The 18,516-nt window shown below is 43.2% G+C and overlaps 1 protein-coding gene across 1 annotated transcript in view; it reads right to left on the bottom strand.

Moving 5' to 3' along the window:
* The window catches only part of WWC2 (WW and C2 domain containing 2), a 102,912-nt gene extending 99,235 nt beyond the window's left edge, over positions 1 to 3,677 (bottom strand). The window contains exon 1 of the mRNA XM_075421817.1: positions 3,289 to 3,677. Coding sequence (XP_075277932.1) covers positions 3,289 to 3,419 — 131 coding nt within the window. The 5' untranslated portion in view covers positions 3,420 to 3,677. The remainder of the gene's footprint in view (positions 1 to 3,288) is intronic.
* Positions 3,678 to 18,516: the final 14,839 nt, after the last annotated feature.

Raw genomic sequence — 18,516 nt, 5'->3', positions numbered from 1 at the left:
TTGAATGACAGGAAAAATGAAAAATTTTCCTTTTCAAACTTCTGTCTCCACCCCAAGCCCCTCTCAATTGTCTATCAGAACAAAAATCACACCAACACCTTACTGTAGCTCAGTATCCCAGGAACTTGAAAGAGTTTCAAGGGAACTTCAAAGAAAAGTATTAATTCCTCTAACTCCTCCTCACCTTTTCATCTGATTCATGCTCTTTGGTCCGTAGTTGTCTTTTTATAACTTTGACAAGCAGTAGCAGGATTCAATTGGTATTTTAGGCTATTTCCCTTCTTATAATAAACCAGTTTCAGAAGAACTGTCAAGATCAGCGAGTTCTCAGTTTGCTGTAGCTTGGAGGAGTCAAACAAAGAAATAACCTCTACGTATTTAACAAGTGAAAATGTTCCTACAACTCCACGTTCTCGCCTTTATGTTTCTCTTTGTCACACCTTATATCTCAAAGTGCCCTCTCTTTGGGGCCAACAGTCTTCAAAACAAATCAACACCTTACCCTAAGCGTTTGGAGAGAAAAATCACTGTTGGATAGCACAAAACATTAAAACCCCCTGAAGAACGGAGCAATTCAAATAGCTTCCACCACACTCCTAAAACACCAGTCAAGATACTCCTGCCCTTACAAGCATGAGATTCTCCAGTGTCAATGGCATTACTCAGATAAATGAAGCCGTCAAAACTGAAAACCGAGCCCCAAGCTTGAAGATGATGTGAGGCGTTTTTCCCCACAGCTGTACGCAAGACTATCATTATATTAACAGACCTGCACCATACAAGCAGTAACAAATACATGTACCATCAGAACAGTCTAGAAAGACACATTAGAAAAAGAATCATTATACTAAAAAAAAACACAGAATTTTCCAGGAAGCTTTGAAATATGACATTTTCAACTGTCAGCTTACTTCTAGACATGAATATTTTAAACCAGTAACAAAGAGGTTCCTAATTGTGCTCAACTACACCTGGCAACCCACAGACATATGGCCGGTATCTCACAGCACTAGTCTTCAGTATTTGTATATTCTAAATCAAGGAGGATAAAGATTATTTTAAAACATCAAGCGTAACTTTTCTATGTAATCATCCAGGGAGTGCAGTGTGACAATGGCAGTAGGAATATTGTCCATAAAAACTTATGTGTTCCACACTTGCTTTACCAATGGAAGATTTTAGGAGCCCACATACTAAAATATTCCACAAGTACATTATGAAAACTTTATGACCTCCATCAGAGAAAATGTTAAAAAAACCCAAACTCCTAAAGTATCATCAAACAAGGGAACGTGTTTTCAGTCTTTCTGTAGAATCGATTATCTTGATTTTGACCATTTAAGGTAAGTTTTAAAAATAGCATAAATCCAGATTTTATTGTATTGACACACTTGAAAGATGACTTTTCAGCTCTTCTGACAGCGAGCCCTAATTATGTCCTGCATGGTTTCCGAACATACTTTCTCTAAATACCTGGAAGATACAACGGAATCTAGAGCAAAGTCATCACAGCACATTCATGCATTTCTTGTTCACTTTTCCAAACCAGGTCACCAGTATAAATACAGCTTGTAAATATGGACATTGTAAATACAAATACTGTAAGCTGCACATTAAATGGGCCTGTTAGTCTCTCTTCTGTGCAGGCGATTCAGCTTCGCAGCTGAGCCATGTACATTAAAGCACGGATCCTCTCAAGCACCTAGGGCAAAATCTCTCTGTTTGTTTTGCATGGCTGACACAGGTTATCAATTATTTCAAACACCACTCTTTCTGAAAAAGGACTTTACTTCCTTAGTTCTCATTACAGATTATCAAGTATCAGGGCTTGATTTCTCTTTCACCTGTAATCAAGACAGTAACGAAACAATATTTATCCCATCCCTATAGGATGGCAAACACACAAGTGTTACTCACTTCGCTGTCTACTCTGTTAGTGAAAGCAAAGACTCAAATTTTACCACCAAATATGAATATTCTTGAACTTTTCAGAATGTGTAAATAGAATTTTAGATTGGTGTACTCATGAGGCATTACTATCATGACTACGCTCCAATGTCACGTTTCGCTTTCCCTCAACCGTATCATCTGGCATGCTGCTTTGCAAACACAAAAGTTGCAAACACAAATTAAAAGTTGAAAACTAAACAAAATTTCAAATTCACTATTTCTAGAGACAGTAAAACCAGAAGTTTTTAGTGACCGTGGTAAAGAAATCTATACTCAATCACGCCAGAAGGCCAGGTGTAATAAACAACACTGTCCTGTACACCTCACCACCTCACTAATGTTTACATGTTTTGAAGTACAAAGGAATTTAAGTATCAAGTTTGCCGCTACTGGAATTTGCTGTAATAGCAAGCAGGGCAGAGGAGCAGGCCTAACACAGCGTGTGATGCTTGTCAGAACTTTCCCTACGCAACTTGGAGCCAGCCAGCTTCGCCACAACTACCGTTTCCAATTCCACCAGAGAAACGTACACCAAGGCCTTCATTTATAATTCAGTGCAGCTTGTCCTATAAATCTGTAATGCCTTTCAGAAGTTTTTGATAATTAGATTGTACTGTTTTCGAAGGCAACACGCAAAGTTTTGGGCGGTAATTACTTTTCAGGACCACTTTGGACAAAATCTACAACAGGTATCCGGGGCGTCGATCACCCAGCTGTTGGAAAGAGCCACCGCAGCCTCCCCAGCGGGCCGGGACCCCTCCCCAGCAGCAGCCCTGCCCCGGGGAGCGGCCTCCGAGCCGGCTCCCCGGCTCGCTGCAGGATTCCCAGAGGAGCTCGGCCGATTGACGGCGCTCGGACCTGGAAGGGGCAGCGAACGCCCGGGGCTCCGGCTGCCGGGGGGAGCTGAAGCGGGCTGGGGCTCGCTGAGGCCTAGCGAGCACAGCAGGCCTCCCGCCGCCCCGGCTCCTTCTCCGCCGGCAGACCGCACCTCTCCGGGCGGCAGGCGGTCCCCGGGACCGGGGTGGGGGGGACTACGGGCGGGACAGGCGTCCGGGACACTCCGGGAGGGAGGGAGGGAGGCGGCCCGGGGCAGGGGGGTGGCGAAGAGCCAGCGCCTCTCGTTTGGGAGGGACTCGCAAACTTCGCTACCTGCCGGGGAACGCTACCGACCCCCCGACGCCTCCGGGAAGAGCTCTATGGGCTTCCCTCCCAGCCCCCCCAAAACCACGAACTCACGCAACAGGCTTGAAAACTGGCAGCGATGGCTGCACACAGGGGCTTCTCCCGCCCCCCGTCGGAGGGGCCCGGGCCTCGCCAGCTCCCCGCCCGCTCACCCACCTGTCCCGGGGGTCGATCCAACTGGTCCGCTTGGTGTTGTGGTCGATGTAGAAGACTTTGCCGTCGTAATCCCTCGCCTCCTCCCAGCCATCGGGTAAGGGGAGCTGCCCATTCCCCGCTTTCCTAGGCATGGTCGGGCGGCGGGGGTAGCTGCTCCATAGGGACAGAAAGAAAGACGGGAAGCGGGAAAAGCCCCGACCCGAGCCGGGGGGACGGGGAAGGGGCCGGCAGCGGGGGCCGGGGCGGCACGCAGCGGGCCGTTCGCGGAAGCCCGGCGAAGCAGCCCTCCTCGGCGGCCGGGTCTCAGTCCACCATGCCGGGGCTGCCGCCCTGCCCGGGTCGGGGTTGCCGGCGGAGCCCAGCTGCCGTCTGGGCGCTGGGGAGCCCGGCTGAGCCCCGGGCGGCCGCGGCTCATTAGCATGAGATTAGCATCCATCTCATCTGCATGCGCATTCCTCCCGCCGCATTCCTCAGGGTTAACCCTGCCGGCGCTGCCCGACGCCGGGCAGGCCCGGAGCCCCCTCAGCCGCCCCGTGAGGGAGAGTGGCGGGAAAAGGCGGCGGCGCGGTGAGGCGAAGGGAGCGGCGCCCCGGCGTGAGGGCCGCCCGCCCGCCCTTTGTCTGCGGTGCGGGAGGCTGCGGGGGGGCACAGGGAAGGTGCCCCGGGAAGAGGCGGCTTTGCCGTTGCCTCCGTGCCCTCAGTCAGGGCGGTGTCGGGAGAGTTTTCCCTTCAGGTCCCGCCAACCTTGCTTCGCGTCCTCGTGAACTCTCGCTAAACTCCGCCAAGGGTTCCTAAAAAGGACCTTGACATTTAAAATACCCGAGTTTGAAATTTAAATTAAAAAAAAAGGATTCCTTCTTTAACCCTGGAAGCACCTAAACTTGCTGCCTTTATTTTTCACAGAAGTGCCAGCAGAGAATACGTGCCCACGCTGTTTGGGCCCTGGACTCCCTCCTGGCCTGAAAAGCAGGCAGCTGAGTCGCGTCCAGCAGAGAAGCCAGGTTCCCATCTGGAGTACTCTGTCCAGTTCTGGGCTCCCCAGTTCAAGAAAGATGAGGAGCTGCTGGAGAGAGGCCAGCGGAGGGCTACGAGGATGATGAGGGGACTGGAGCATCTCTCCCACGAGGAGAGGCTGAGGGAGCTGGTCTTGTTCAGCCTGAAGAAGAGAAGGCTGAGAGGGGACCTTATAAATGCTTCTAAATATCTGCAGGGTGGGTGTCAGGAGGATGGGGCCAAGCTCTTTTCAGTGGTGCCCAGTGACAGGACAAGGGGCAATGGGCACAAACTGAGGCACAGGAAGTTCCGTCTGAACATGAGGAGGAACTTCTTCTCTCTGAGGGTGACGGAGCCCTGGAACAGGCTGCCCAGGGAGGTGGTGGAGTCTCCTTTTCTGGAGATATTCAAGACCTGCCTGGATGCAGTCCTGTGCAGCCTGCTGTAGGTGACCCTGCTTTGGCAGGGGGGTTGGACTAGATGACTCACAGAGGTCCCTTCCAACCCTGAACATTCTGTGATTCTGTGAATTACTGTGCATTTACCTCGCCTTTGCCACGGGAGAAGAGCACTGCGGGCTGGTTACCATGGCTCAGCCGATAGAAGGTAACTTAATGAGCTCTATTAAATTTGCACCTGTCTCCCATTTCCAGGGTTTGGCACCAGAAGCAGAGCACCTATGGGGGAATATGACTCTAGTGGCTAAGACTCCCAGATAACCCAAGTTTTAGTCTGTGTTTCCTAAAATGTTTTATTTCTTTTCACCTCAAGTTACTGGTTTAAAGTAACAATATTTTCCTAGAGGAAGTCTGGGACCCAGAGCTGTCTTTCCCCTACCCCCCCATCTGATTATCTGCTCCATTACAGCTATCTTTAGCATTCGGCTCTATGAATTAGTCTTCTGAGACAATTTACTCTTATTAAGTACTGGACTTGTTCAGTGCATAACAAGTTTTTGGACTCCATAGGCCACACAGCTCACAGGCACTGCAGTAACTAATTTACAGGTATCTAAGTCCCATTGTTGGATCTGCTCCTAAACAGAAAATGTACCAGCAAGATATTATTTTAGTTTAGCTAATTTTCAATCTGGTAGAGCTAAGACCTTTATTATTTTAGTCATTCTACTTATTTTGTTCCATAACTATCTCTGCAAATAGCTCATATGCCTCCCCAAAATACTTGTATGTTGAGCTCCAGACTATCTTGAAGATTTTGCTTTACATCTGTTGTATTAAGGTAATGTGCAGTGAAACTGCTTAGTTGAAGGCCCTAGTGGTTAATAGTGGAGAAAAACTGAGCCATTCAAACTTCGGGATATCCGTGAGAGTTCAGCCACTTAGGGAAAGCAACAGGATCATTGCCTATTAAAGTGCCAGACTCATTTATTTTCATTGAGAATATTAAGTTTCAATGAGCTAGTTGGTGTATGAGGTCCAGTCTTGTTTGCCATCAGTGTAAAAAAGCACTTCTACTATCCATTTACATTTGTGTCCTTTTAAATAGTGTACTCTAATTTCATAAACTTGTTTATAGGTGACATCCTACAGTGAGAAAGTGAATGTGGCATTGTGGGACAGGACAAACTGGATTTCCTTTTCCCTTTTAAAATTCAGTTTGAATTATCAATAAGACATTTTGTTATGTAAGTTGATAAAAAGCTATAGAGGATACACTTTTCTTTCTGAAACTAGCTGCCAGTTACTTATCTTTGGCATTAACAAGGAGCTTTTATAATGATACAGCCTTTTTCATCCTGAAAAAGCAGGCCTGTTGTACAGCAGCACTCCTATATTCCAACCCTCTAAATAATCCACATAGAAGAAAGCATGAGATTAGAATATCTGTAATACCAACACATAACTGAAACCTCAATACTTCCCCTGAAGTTAATTATGGCACCTGAAGTAATACCTAATTCCTGTGCTATGTCACCACCAAGGCAGTTGGAACCACATCTTTGTTTATTGGTCAGGTGAGATCCACCTGGACGTGGATGTGGATCTGATTTATGATCATCTTTACCAGGGTAAAACTTTTCATTAGAAAACACCAATGTTTTCATTTGCCCAAATAGATCAAAATTGCGGTTCTTGATTTGTGGAAATAAATATACTAAGATCATTGCACAATTGTCTAATTGCTATCTAAATGCTTGTGTATGTATGTACAGATGAGCTTACACTTAAATATGAACTGTTGCATGGTGTTAGGCTCTCCCCTTCCTCCCTCCGTTTTCCATTGTTTGAGTACTTAATTGTGTTTGTAGTTAGAGTCTACAGTCCAGAATGCTGGTTTAGGACTACTTAGGAATGACAATATTTGAAGTCAGACTGACAAAAATTAGGTAATGTTTGTGTAAATAAATGCCAGACCTTTAATATCACCAGCGAGAACATTTAGCTTTTTGAAGGACTGCTATTGTTGTACAAAACAGAATCCAGTTATCGTCTCGTTTTTTTCTGGTTTGCAATTTGGACTGGTAGAAAATAATTTATTCCACTATCCTTTACTATTTTTTCATATGTCTAATATAGGAAGGCAGAACAGAGGTTCATAATGATCATTTTTAGCCTAAAATATGCTGTAAATTCAAACTAAAAGTAGTTTTGTAAGTATACCTCCTACATCTCAACTGATAACCTGCCTCACATTTTGTGCTGATGTTGTCAGCTGACAGCATACCACAGATTGTTTGGCTTAATTGTGTAAGACAGGGTAGTTCAGAAGATGTAAGCATGCTTTATTCAAAACACAGAAGGGTGCATACGAAGGAGTTGTCCAAAAGCACGGAACAATGTAGCCATGGCATGACTTAAGTATTTATCAGTAAGTATGATAAATAACAAGATATGCTTAACGAAAAGGAGCTAATTGTTCCTGTCTTTTGCTCTGCATGTTTAACTGGTCTGGAGAAGTTCACGTTATTAGTACATAGTTAAAAGATTGAGTTAAAGGGAATTAGAATCATAACTATTTTGTGTCCTTTCTACTTGTGGTTATCAGCTAGGAGAAAAAAATGTGCGCAAATTTGAAACACAAGTGTGGAAGTGGCTGAATGCAGAAATGGGGTCTGCAAAGGCACGTGGTTGTGCCCTGTCACATAACAAGAAGCATACCCTACTCCATTCGGTACTAGTGTAGTTAATCTCCTGATGCTCTCTGCTTGCTGCTTCTTTCACAGTAAATCTGTTCTTGGGACTGACTGTGATCAAAAAGGCATGTTTGTACCCTGTCCTTCCATAACAAGAGATTCCCTTAACTTGATGATTCACTAGAGTGATGTCCCTGAAGAAATTTACAGCTGTTACAACTCTAACTCATACTATCCACAAATGGCTCTGAATCAAGAGCCACAGCTGTCTCCCTGAAAATCTACGTAGTTCAGCCTCCACTGCTTTCAAACAGAATTTGAGTGCAGAATGAATTATGAAGAATGGTGACAGAATTAATTTCTAAAAACATCTGACAAAAATGTTTGAAAATGTATATTAGTTACTTTGGGTTTCTTTAGACACTTAAACACAGTGTTTATTGTTGTCCACATATGGACAAGTCATCTGACTTCGCTCACATACAGCTACTGTAGAACTCTAAAAAACAGTATTTTCAGCATTATAAATATTTGTTTATTTATTCAACAACAGTGACTTTTATCTGATAGCTATTTTTTCAAAAAAAAAAAAACAACAAAAAATAGGGCTTCTTTATGCTGTGAGATTTTTAGTTTTAAAAAGGGTTTTAAAAAGTCCTGTAAAGTAAAACAGTGTGCATGCGTGAGGGAAGAAAGGAGGTGGAGTGCTACGTGTACTATTGTCAGCTTCTGATGCACAGATACATCTGAGAGTAGAAGATATTTGAATAATGTTGGGTTTTTTTCAGAATTTTGGCTGTATTTTTGCCTTGAGGCAGGCATAGGAGAAAGTAATGAGCAATTACACATTTGAAGTCCTTGCAGACGTAATTCTAATCCTATAAATCTGAAAATAAGTGCACAGAACAATTTTAACTGATTGTTAGTCTGATTAAAATTTTAGGGCAAGTAGAAGGGAAATGATATGGTAAGAGTTTTGCCTCAAACCTAACTATGGAAATGTGAGTAATGTTTTCATGGCAAAATCTCTCAAACTCACCCCAAACCAATCATTAACTAACTTAGCATTCAATTCCGTTAACACTGATTCATACTGCTGATATTCTTGTGGACAAAGAAAAAAGAAGATGGAGAATTTTGGTTGTTCTAAAACCCTAGGGTTGATGAGGTCCAAATTAGCCTCTGAGGCATATTCCCACAGACTTTCTTGATGTGGTCTTGGTATGTTGTCTTGATGTTACATCTTCCATAGAAACAGTCTTACTGTATTTTTTTTTTTAATGTATCTCCAATACTCGTACACACAAATTTCATTCTCCTATGCTTCATCATATCTATGGAATCGTGGTGTCTATTCATGGCTGTCTAAGGGCTTTGGAGAACTGCAGAAGCACACCTGCTCAGCCAAGAAGGCTCCCAAGAGCCCGATCTTCTCTTTTTGATGCATATGAGACAGAAGTAGGCCAGCAATAGAGGGTTTCTGCTCATTGGCAAGGAGGGAAGAATTAAGGAGTTTCTCAGTAACAGCTCCTTTGGTGGACAACAGCAATTAATTTCTTCAAGTGTTTAAGATACTCCAAGTGTATAAGTGTGTGTATATATATATAGAGTATATAAGTAGTATATAAGTACACAGGTTTACAGAGCTAATACTTTTAACAGTCCCTCTCTACTGGTGCAAGGAGTAAGTGCTCCCACCACAGTCAGAAGAAAGGACTTAATGTACATCTGCTCTGTTTTATCTAAGGGGGGTGAAAGATTGGAATACAAGAGGGAATGTATTAGCAACAACATCCTGAAGTACGTTTCTTTTCTGTATCATCCATGTACTTTCAGAAACACAGTGCAGTAAGTAGACTGGACTAACCGACTCAGTCTTTAACACCTGCATTACAAAAAAAGTGGTCCTCTGACTGATGGAGGGGCCTAGGGAACCTTTCTTCTAACAAATGAAAAAATCTTACTTGAAACACAAAATAGGTACAAACCTGCCAAACTATAATACAAAATAAATGCGTCTTTTCTCTTTCCCCCACTTCTCATCTCTTCTTTCCCCTCAAAAAAGTACAGTTTCTTTGCAGGAATTCAAAGTACTTTGATGTCTGTCCTGGCCAACAACAAAGGAACCTCAGTCCTATCTTATTGCTAACTAAGGCTAAAAACCATGCTGCAAAAAAAAAAAAAAAAAAAAAAAAATCAAATCTGATTCTGTGCAAATGTATAGCAAAAATGGGACTGATGCATCACTACCAAGATTTAGTACTGCTAGAGATGTTGCTGAATTGTATGAATCATCCCATGGCAATTTTCATTCTAGTCTGGTTTTCCAAAACCCAGAATCCCAATGTGTGCACTTTTTGGAAGACTGAAAAAATGTAAAGAACACAGCACAATACTATTATGTTCACTTTGCAGTGGACATAAAAAAAAAAAGCATTAAGTGACTTGATGGAGTAAAAAATACCCAAGTGAAACAGGAGCAGGATTAGAACATAGGACGCTTCCAGCTCCTGAGCTGAATCTGTTGAACTGCATTGTGTCATTTTTATTATTTCAATATGTGCTCTCAGAAATACTTGGGGTAAGCTTTCTTATCACAAGGAAAAGATTATAATTCATACAAAAATTCCTTTTATTCAGTATCTCAATTCCCAGGTAAAATGTGGTGTATAAAAGTTATCAATTCCATATGGTCAAGCGTATGTTATGAAACACGAGACACATGACAATATTTCAACAGCTCTCTCCTTTGAATTTCTTGGTGGAGGAACACAACAAAAGCAGAAATTGTAGTTAACTGTATTTGTGTGTTCATAAATTAAATACACGAACAAACAACCTCCAACAGCGTAAAAAAATTACACTAAACAATAATTCAAAGAAAATAATTTGGAGCTAGGCAAAGTCTGAAAACCTTAAGTATTAAAACATAATCCTCAGATTATGAAATGTCAGAGCTATTGCTGATAATTAGTTGTTCTGTAAAGGTGTGAATGTGAAGCCAAAAGATATATAGTTGACGCTTATACCAAGGGAATCACAGAATCACAGGATGGTTGAAGTTGGAAGGGACCTCTGGAGGTCATCTTTTTCAACTCCCCTGGTTAAGCAGGGCCACCTAGAGACGGTTGCCCAGGACAGGTGCCATGTCCAGTCAGTTTTTTAATGTCTCCAGGGAAGAAGATTCCACAGCCTCTCAGGGCAATCTGCTCCAGTGCTTGGTCGCCCTCACAGGAAAACTTTTCCTGATGTTCAGAGGGAACCTCCTTGTTTCTTTTGTGCCTGTTGCCTCTGGTCCTGTCACCGTACACCAGTGAAAAGAGCCTGGCTCCATCTTCGTTGTACCTTCCCTTCAGGTGTTTATGTACATGGATGAGATCCTCCTGAGCCTTCTTTTCTCCAGACTGAACAGTCCCAGCTCTCTCAGCCTTTCCTCATATGTGAGTCCCTTAATCATCCTTGTGGCCCTTTGTTGGGCTCTTCAGTATGTCATGTCCATGTCTTTTGTACTGGGAAACCCAGAGCTGGACCCGGCACGCCAGGTACGGCCTTACCAGTGCTGAACAGAGGGCAAGGATCACTTCTCTCTATCACCTTGGATCACCAGGGATCACCTTGGCAACACTACTGATCCAGGATGCTGCTGGCTGCCTCTGCTGCAAGCACACTTTGCTTGCTCATGGTCAGCTTTTTGTCCACCAGCACCCCCAGGTCTTTTTCTGCAAAGCTGCTTTCCAGCCAGTTGGCCTGGAGCGTGTACTGGTGCATGAGGTTATTCCTCCCCAGGTGCAGGACATCGCATTTATCTTTGTTGAACTTCATGAGATTCCCGTTTGCCTGTTTCTCCACATCTTTAGAGAGCACAAAAGCGTGCCACATAATTCAAACATACCAAAACAAAGACACTACTGTGCTGCAAACTGGATTCTTGAACTCTAGGCCAGAGGGGCCCCTGCAAGTGAGCAGCTGGGTGTGCAGGATCAGCGCTGCCTTCCCTTTCGTCTCCGTAGGCAATCAGAACAGGAGATAAACCTCCTCAGGCCTGCGGTCTCTGCAGCCTTCAGTGGTGTCATGGACGTCATCGCTCACAAAAGACCTTGGTTCTTCTGTGGAAGCATTATTACGTGTTTGTACAACTCAATATGCCACCCTCAGCAACAGAAACAAATACAAGTATTCTTTTATATAAAGAAGAAAAATGGTGTTTTCAAACACTAGCTCTGAAACTCTCCGATTACTTAACCGTTAATACCTTTTTTTTCAGAACAGAACAAATGTGAAAGAAGTACGATACTCTGAAGCATCAGCTTGCTTCCCACTCCAGGAACTTAGAAACAATTAGTTTGGGCTTTTATTCAGATTGCAGAATTAGGCCTTTCAACCCGAGGAAATAAAGTGAGTGTTATCTTCAAAATGTAGCGGAACAAGGGTTGGTTGTTCTACAGCTTCCGCCTAGTTCCACCCCATATACTTAAACCAAGATTCACGGTAATTTTTGATATATCGCTGATGGGGCTGGGGGCAGGAAAAGTAATGTCATCTTTTTCCGTGGCAGGTGCTGGCTCCTGCTCGTTTCCTTGCATTCCCTTTCCCACCTCCTTTCTTCTTACACCTGCTCCCTCTGACACTCCTGTTGCTCTGTGGCCATCGGCTCTGATCTGACAGGGCCAGGGTGGCCACGGAGCCAACACTGATGAACCTGGCTTGCTCCCTGCAGCTGGTGTGTCCCCGTGCTGTGCTCCCCGATGTGTGCTGTCGTACCCATATCAACCATGCTGCTCCCTGCTCTGGAGCATCCCACGGGCCCACTGCCTGGAACAGTCTTGTCAGTGGCTGTAGTCACCTCCATGCCTGTCACTGTGAACAGCTGGCAAAGGACCGCGCTGCCGACACTGACATCTGCTGTTACAGTCAGTGGCTGGGGTGGCCACTCAAACCATCCCAGCCTTGAGAGACAAAAAAATAGAGTCAAAGACAAAACAGGAGGGCTTGTCCCTGGATTCTGCTCAGCAAGGCCTGTGAGCAGAGCTGAATACGCTGCGCGTCCTTCAGGGGCCTCCAGACCATTGCCACACCAGCAGCTCCTTCCAGCTAGAGAGCTGGAAGGAGAAGCAGCTGGTGTGCCTTCTACACTAGCTGCACGGAAAGAGTCATTCTCAAGTAACACAAAACATCACCAGTCATAGGTGCTGAGACACTGTTAAGAGAAAGCAAAGATCTGACCAATTAAATACATATTTTTAAAGTTTTAGGTGGTTTTCATAGATCATGAGCAAGCTAATGGAAGTTTGTGTTTCGTTTTGATAAGACAAAGCAAAGAAATATACTGGGGCAGGGGAGAAGGCGGCAAGGAGTTGTTTCTGAAAAGAGGTTTTCTTGAATCAAAGAAATCCTTGAAGGAAATCATATTTCAGAAGAAAAATCTCAAAAAGAATACAAAAAATTCCCAAAGGCACAGATATGCACATTTTGTGTCCGTACCGCCACAAGAAAGATTAATGCTTTTCTGTTCATATCTCTAAGAGGTCTTTTTTGATGTATCAACATAAATGAAGAAAAGCCAAAAAATAGAGAAACCTTCTCTGCTGTAGTGCACCTGTAGTGCTACTCCTGTCCTTTATCCTGTAAGGCAAGAAAGAAAAAGTAGTGTACACTGTCTTTTAATGCAGCAGAGGTCTCTCGCCAGTCATTTTGTTTAATCTCCCTTCTCAGTCTTCCACATCTGTGGAATACACTTCTTCAGCAATCTCATTTTAATAACATATTCTAATCCATTAAACTCACTCTGGTGAGCTTGCAGTGAACCATGACATTTCCAAATCAAAGTAAAATCAAAGGCCTTAAACCAGACTGCAGAGCTAAAATTCTCTTTCATATCCCTTCACTGTATTTACAGAGGATTCATGTGTTCAAATACATGAAATCATCATGACAGAATAATTATGATGTCTTGTCATGTCATATTTTTTGAAACAACGTCAAATACTGAACTGAAGGACCTGCAGAAAACTAAGACACAGCAAAAAACCCCAAAGCCAAACAATGATGGATGAAAGACAGCCTGTAACAAGCATGTCAAAACTTTCTGTTTTCTCTCCTGCTTTACCTGACAGTTGATACTTTTGCAGCAGCAGGTGAAGTCCTGGTGGTCCAATGATTTAAATCCTGAACATGATCCCCTATTCCAAATGCCATCTAGCTGGGTACAGGGCAAACACTGTCAATTCCAGGGTATGACAGGGCTTCTTAATCTCTGCAAAGCCTTGCTTTTCCCGACCAACGCTGGGATATAATCTACGTGGATTGTTACACATGATTGCTTTGGTATGAGATTGTCTCAAACTGTAGCTGGGCTTATTCATGTTTTTAGTCTGTGTACCTGTATAAACAAATTGTTCTGGGACAACTCACAGAAGCAGACTTTCTTGAAAGCCAACATGTAGCAGGTAGGAAGAAAACTATGTTGCTAAGGTAAGCGAGGATAATGGAATACCAAACCAAACAGAAAAAGTCATTTTTGGGGTTGCCTTCAAATGATTGTAGGAAACCCAAAGAACTGAGTGTTAGTAACTGTTGAATTTTTATTTGAAGAAAGTCGAGCAGGTGACTTTTGCATCCTCTTCAAATATTGGATTTTAATTTTAGTTCCCTATATGTAGCAGAGTTAAGCATAGCCATAGAAAAGAGAGAAACATTTCAATGTCAGAATTCTTCATTCTTGTATTTTGTCAGATGTGTTTAAATCTCATCTTGCACAAGTGGAAATGACTTACTATTTTGCAAATGTACATAATATGATCAAATCACTTCTTAATCTCCTCTTTGGTAAGTTTTCACTATAGCTCACTTTCCAGTCCCTTAATCATTTTCTTTTCTCTTCTCTGACTCCACTCCAATTAATGGAGATCTTTCTTCAGTTTGAAATACCAGAAATAGAAATAAGTCCCCAGCAATAATCATGCTAATGCCAAATATAGGGATATGTGGCATATATATGCTTCTACTATAGTTTCCACAGTTTTTTGGCCATAGGTTGGATTGACTCCTTCTGCCAAGCACCTCACTGGGACTTGTGTCCAAGGATTGCTACTGTGACCTAAGCTCTGCTTCTGTGACAGGGATTCCTAGGACTAAGGCCACCGTCCTCTAAAGATAACCTGCATACTTGTTTCCCAGATAGATGATTTTATATTTTTCCTATTGAAACCCATACCTTTTACTTTTGGCCATCATATTCCAAAGCTCTAATGCCTGTCCCAGTGCCATCCTGCTTGTTTTTTCACAATTTACCATCAGAGCAGGAAGTATTTCATCAGCATCATTTATTAATACTTAATGTTCCTTTTCCCCAGCTGCAAGACGGCAGTATTTCTTGAGCATGGCTGCTTTTTGCTGCATTATTTCTGATTCTGGTTTTGCCATCCCTTAATGGACCAATACCACTGGTGATACCAAAATGGGAAAAGCTAAACTACACCAAGTCAAAATACAGGACTGAAGGTAGACCTGTCTTTTTGAGATGTGATGCCATCAAAATTGTTCTATGGAAGTTGTTAGATTTTCCAACCAAGGATTTGTGTGTATACCTGTGTTTTATCAGAGTTCATTTTGGTTTAATTAATGTAGCATTAAAAATAAAAAAGCATTATTTTTCTTTTGTCACAATTTTTAGTGTAATTTTAATACTATCCCTTTATCTTAAAATCGATAAACTTTCTCTAGAAAGGCCACACAATTTCCTATAATTTTTAAAAAATAGGGGCATGTAGTTATAATAATAACAATAAAAGTATAATTCAAAACCTTACTTCAAGACTACTGCTCTTGCTTTATGTCATTGGTACTTTATTTCACAACGTGTAATTTTAGACTAACTACAAAATAGTTTGGACTATCTTTTTATTAGCTAGTCTGGAATTGTTTTGTAAAGATACAAGAATTACAGTTTTATAAGGTAAATTTGCAACCCAAGAAAACACACCTCAGCTTAGAGAAATTTAGTAATTTCGAGTTTCTTCTGCTAAGGACCCGTTTGACATTTTAACAAGCCTCCTGAACACTTTCATTTCCCATCTATTCCTAGACGGCCCTTCCTGTCCCCAGCCCTGAACCCTGCCCCCTTTCCAGAGAATCTCTGTCATCTTTCCCTCAGGGACAGCTTGACAAATCCCTGCGGTGATAAATGTTTATCACTCCTGCTGCAGCTCTGCCTCGCCCCGCCTGCCTGGAAGAGCTACAGCGAGAGCACAGAAATGGACATAACCCCTTGCTGTAGCGTAGCATCTTCTGGACGTTTTCCTGCCGTATGAAATTGCAATTTATAGCTCAAATTAATGAACACATGCTATTGCCTGTCCTGGGGGGGGTTTGAGAGGGACCTTTTGGAGCCGCCGGTCTGTGGCATTGGAAAGCAGCAGACCCCTTTGGCTTCTGCAGGAGCAGCGCCTGGACCTCTCCTTCCTGGTGGGAGCACTAGGGACAGACAGCATGAGGTATTTTGTCTCCTGGACTGGGGAAACGGGCGGCTTCTGTCTGGGCAGCCAGGCTGCATTGCTTCACTGAGCGGGCCTGACGCTGCATCCTCATCCTCCTGCCGTCAGCACAGGTTAAGCAGGGACGGTGCTGGCACACTTCCCTCTCAGCAAAGCAGATTAATAGGACTTTTCTTGTTGCTCAGGGTTTCGTGTTTTCTACAGCCACAGGGAGACATTACAACAGGTATTAAGCATATCAAGATCTACTTTCAAACTTCTTTTTAAACTACTAGCCTAGGCACTTAAGAAATACTGATTACCATCTGATAATTTTGAAATAATAATATATCTCTGGAAGGCTCTAAAAGCAAGTTTACGTCTAAAATGTATGTAGGAAGGGGATGAATCAGAACCAATTACGTTAATACATTATTATACTCATACTAATAAAGCAGCGTGTTCATATTATTATACCTAGGTTTATATTATTAAATCCAGAAGTAAGTGTTACAAACAGGTGAACAAAAGGTTTCTCCTGGCAGGATGAAACCATGTGAACCTAAAGACACACGGTGTTTCAGAAGGCTTGAGGCACTTCCAGAATTCACTCTTTCTATCTGCCTGTGAGTAGAAGATTCAAATCTGTTTGCATGCTTGGATTTGAAGATAACATGTAGATAACAGGTCACATGTGCAGGGACAGTGGAGCGTCCGGAAGAGCTGAGATTTGTAAATTAGCAGAAGCTTGGAAGCTTAGCAAAATACAACTTTAAGTTAAATAGCAAAAATAATGGTATGTGTATATATGTATAATTTGATAATACATTAGGTTTTGCTATTCTCTGCTAAGAATGATACCTTTAATCTCTTGCTGCATCTGAACATTTATTTGACAAACATAACCACGATTTTTTTCATCAATATTACAAAAATTGTTCCTCAAATAAAAATATTGTTGTCGTGGGACAAAACTTTAGATAATATATGCAGAAGTTACAGTAGCATCCAGGAGTTCATATTTCGTAGCTGTTTTCATTTGGGAAAACCTTTATTAACGGTTAGCATTTTTTTCCTCAGCAAAGCACTTTCAAAACATTTGCTAATTAAAACCTTTATATCTTCTAGACAGTAAAAGTGCCTTTTCCAACCTGCAACAGCTATGTAACTTATTTTATTAGTGGTTTAGTAATAAAGTCAGATAAACCTTTGATTTAATAATTAGCATTTATAGAGTGCTTTCTGCCTTCAAAGCACTTTGCAAACATTAACTAATTAATTCTTGCAACTCCCCTGTAATTTGGGGAAGCAAGTATATTCATGCACGTTTGCCTACAGTTTAGGGAAGAAAGTATTATCCCAGACATTTTATGAAACAGAGAATTAAGACATATAAATTATGTTATTCATGTAAGTCGACAAAGATGGAAACTTTGTCAGAGTAGGAACTGAAACTAAATTACCCTACTTATCCTATTCCGTACTCCAGTCACTTGGCTCGTTCACTGATTTTCTCTGGAGGTCTCCAGCCAGGTGTGCCAAAGCAAAGCAAAGCTTTGGATGTACACAGGTCTCTCCATCATCTCTTTACCAAGCGTCTTGGGCCACTCGCATGGTGAATCATACAATCATAGAATCATTAAGGTTGGAAAAGACCTCTAAGATCATCAAGTCCAACTGTCAACCCAACACCACCATGCCTGCTAAACCATTTCCTCAAGTGCCACACCTACACAGTTTTTGACCACCTGCAGGGATGGTGACTCCACCACTTCCCTGGGCAGCCTGTTCCAATGCCTGACCACTCTTTCAGTAAAGAAATTTTTCCTAATATCCAATCTAAACCTCCCCTGACGCAACTTCAGGCCATTGCTTCTCGTCCTATCGCTAGTTACTTGGGAGAAGAGACCAACACCTGCCTCAATACACCCTCCTTTCAGGTAGTTGTAGAGAGCAATAAGGTCTCCCCTCAGCCTCATCTTCTCCAGACTGAACAACCCCAGCTCCTTCAGCTGCTCCTCATCAGACTTGTTCTCCAGACCCTTCACCAGCCTCTTTGCCCTTCTCTGGACACGCTCCAGCCCCTCAGTGTTCTTCTTGTAGTGAGGGGCCCAAAACTGAACACAGTACTCCAGGTGCAGCCTCACCAGTGCCAAGTACAAGGGCACGATCCCCTCCCTCCTGCTGCTGGCCACACCATTCCTGATCCAATCCAGGATGCTATTGGACTTCTCGGCCACCTGGGCACACTGCTGGCTCATGTTCAGCCGGCTGTCAACCAACATCCCCAGATCCTTTTCTGCTGGGCAGCTTTCCAGCCACTCTTCCCCAAGCCTGTAGCGTTGCATGGGGTTGTGACCCACGTGCAGGACCCGGCACTTGGCCTTGTGGAACCTCATACAGTTGGCCTTGGCCCATCGATCCAGGCTGTCCAGATCCCTCTGCAGAACCTTCCTACCCTCAAGCAGATCGACACTCCCGCCCAGCTTGGTGTCATCTGCAGACTTACTGAGGGAGCACTCAATCCCCTCATCCAGATCATTGATCAAAATATTAAACAAGACTGGATTCAAAACTGAGCCCTGGGCAACACCACTCGTGACCGGCCACCAGCTGGATTTAAGTCCATTCACCACCACCCTCTGCGCTCGGCCATCCAGCCAGTTCTGT

This window comes from Opisthocomus hoazin, chromosome 5 (assembly GCF_030867145.1).
Source record: "Opisthocomus hoazin isolate bOpiHoa1 chromosome 5, bOpiHoa1.hap1, whole genome shotgun sequence".
In the NCBI taxonomy this organism is placed as follows: Eukaryota; Metazoa; Chordata; class Aves; order Opisthocomiformes; family Opisthocomidae; genus Opisthocomus; species Opisthocomus hoazin.
The sequence above is the reverse complement of the archived record's forward strand: the minus strand, read 5'-3'. Positions and strand labels throughout refer to the sequence as shown.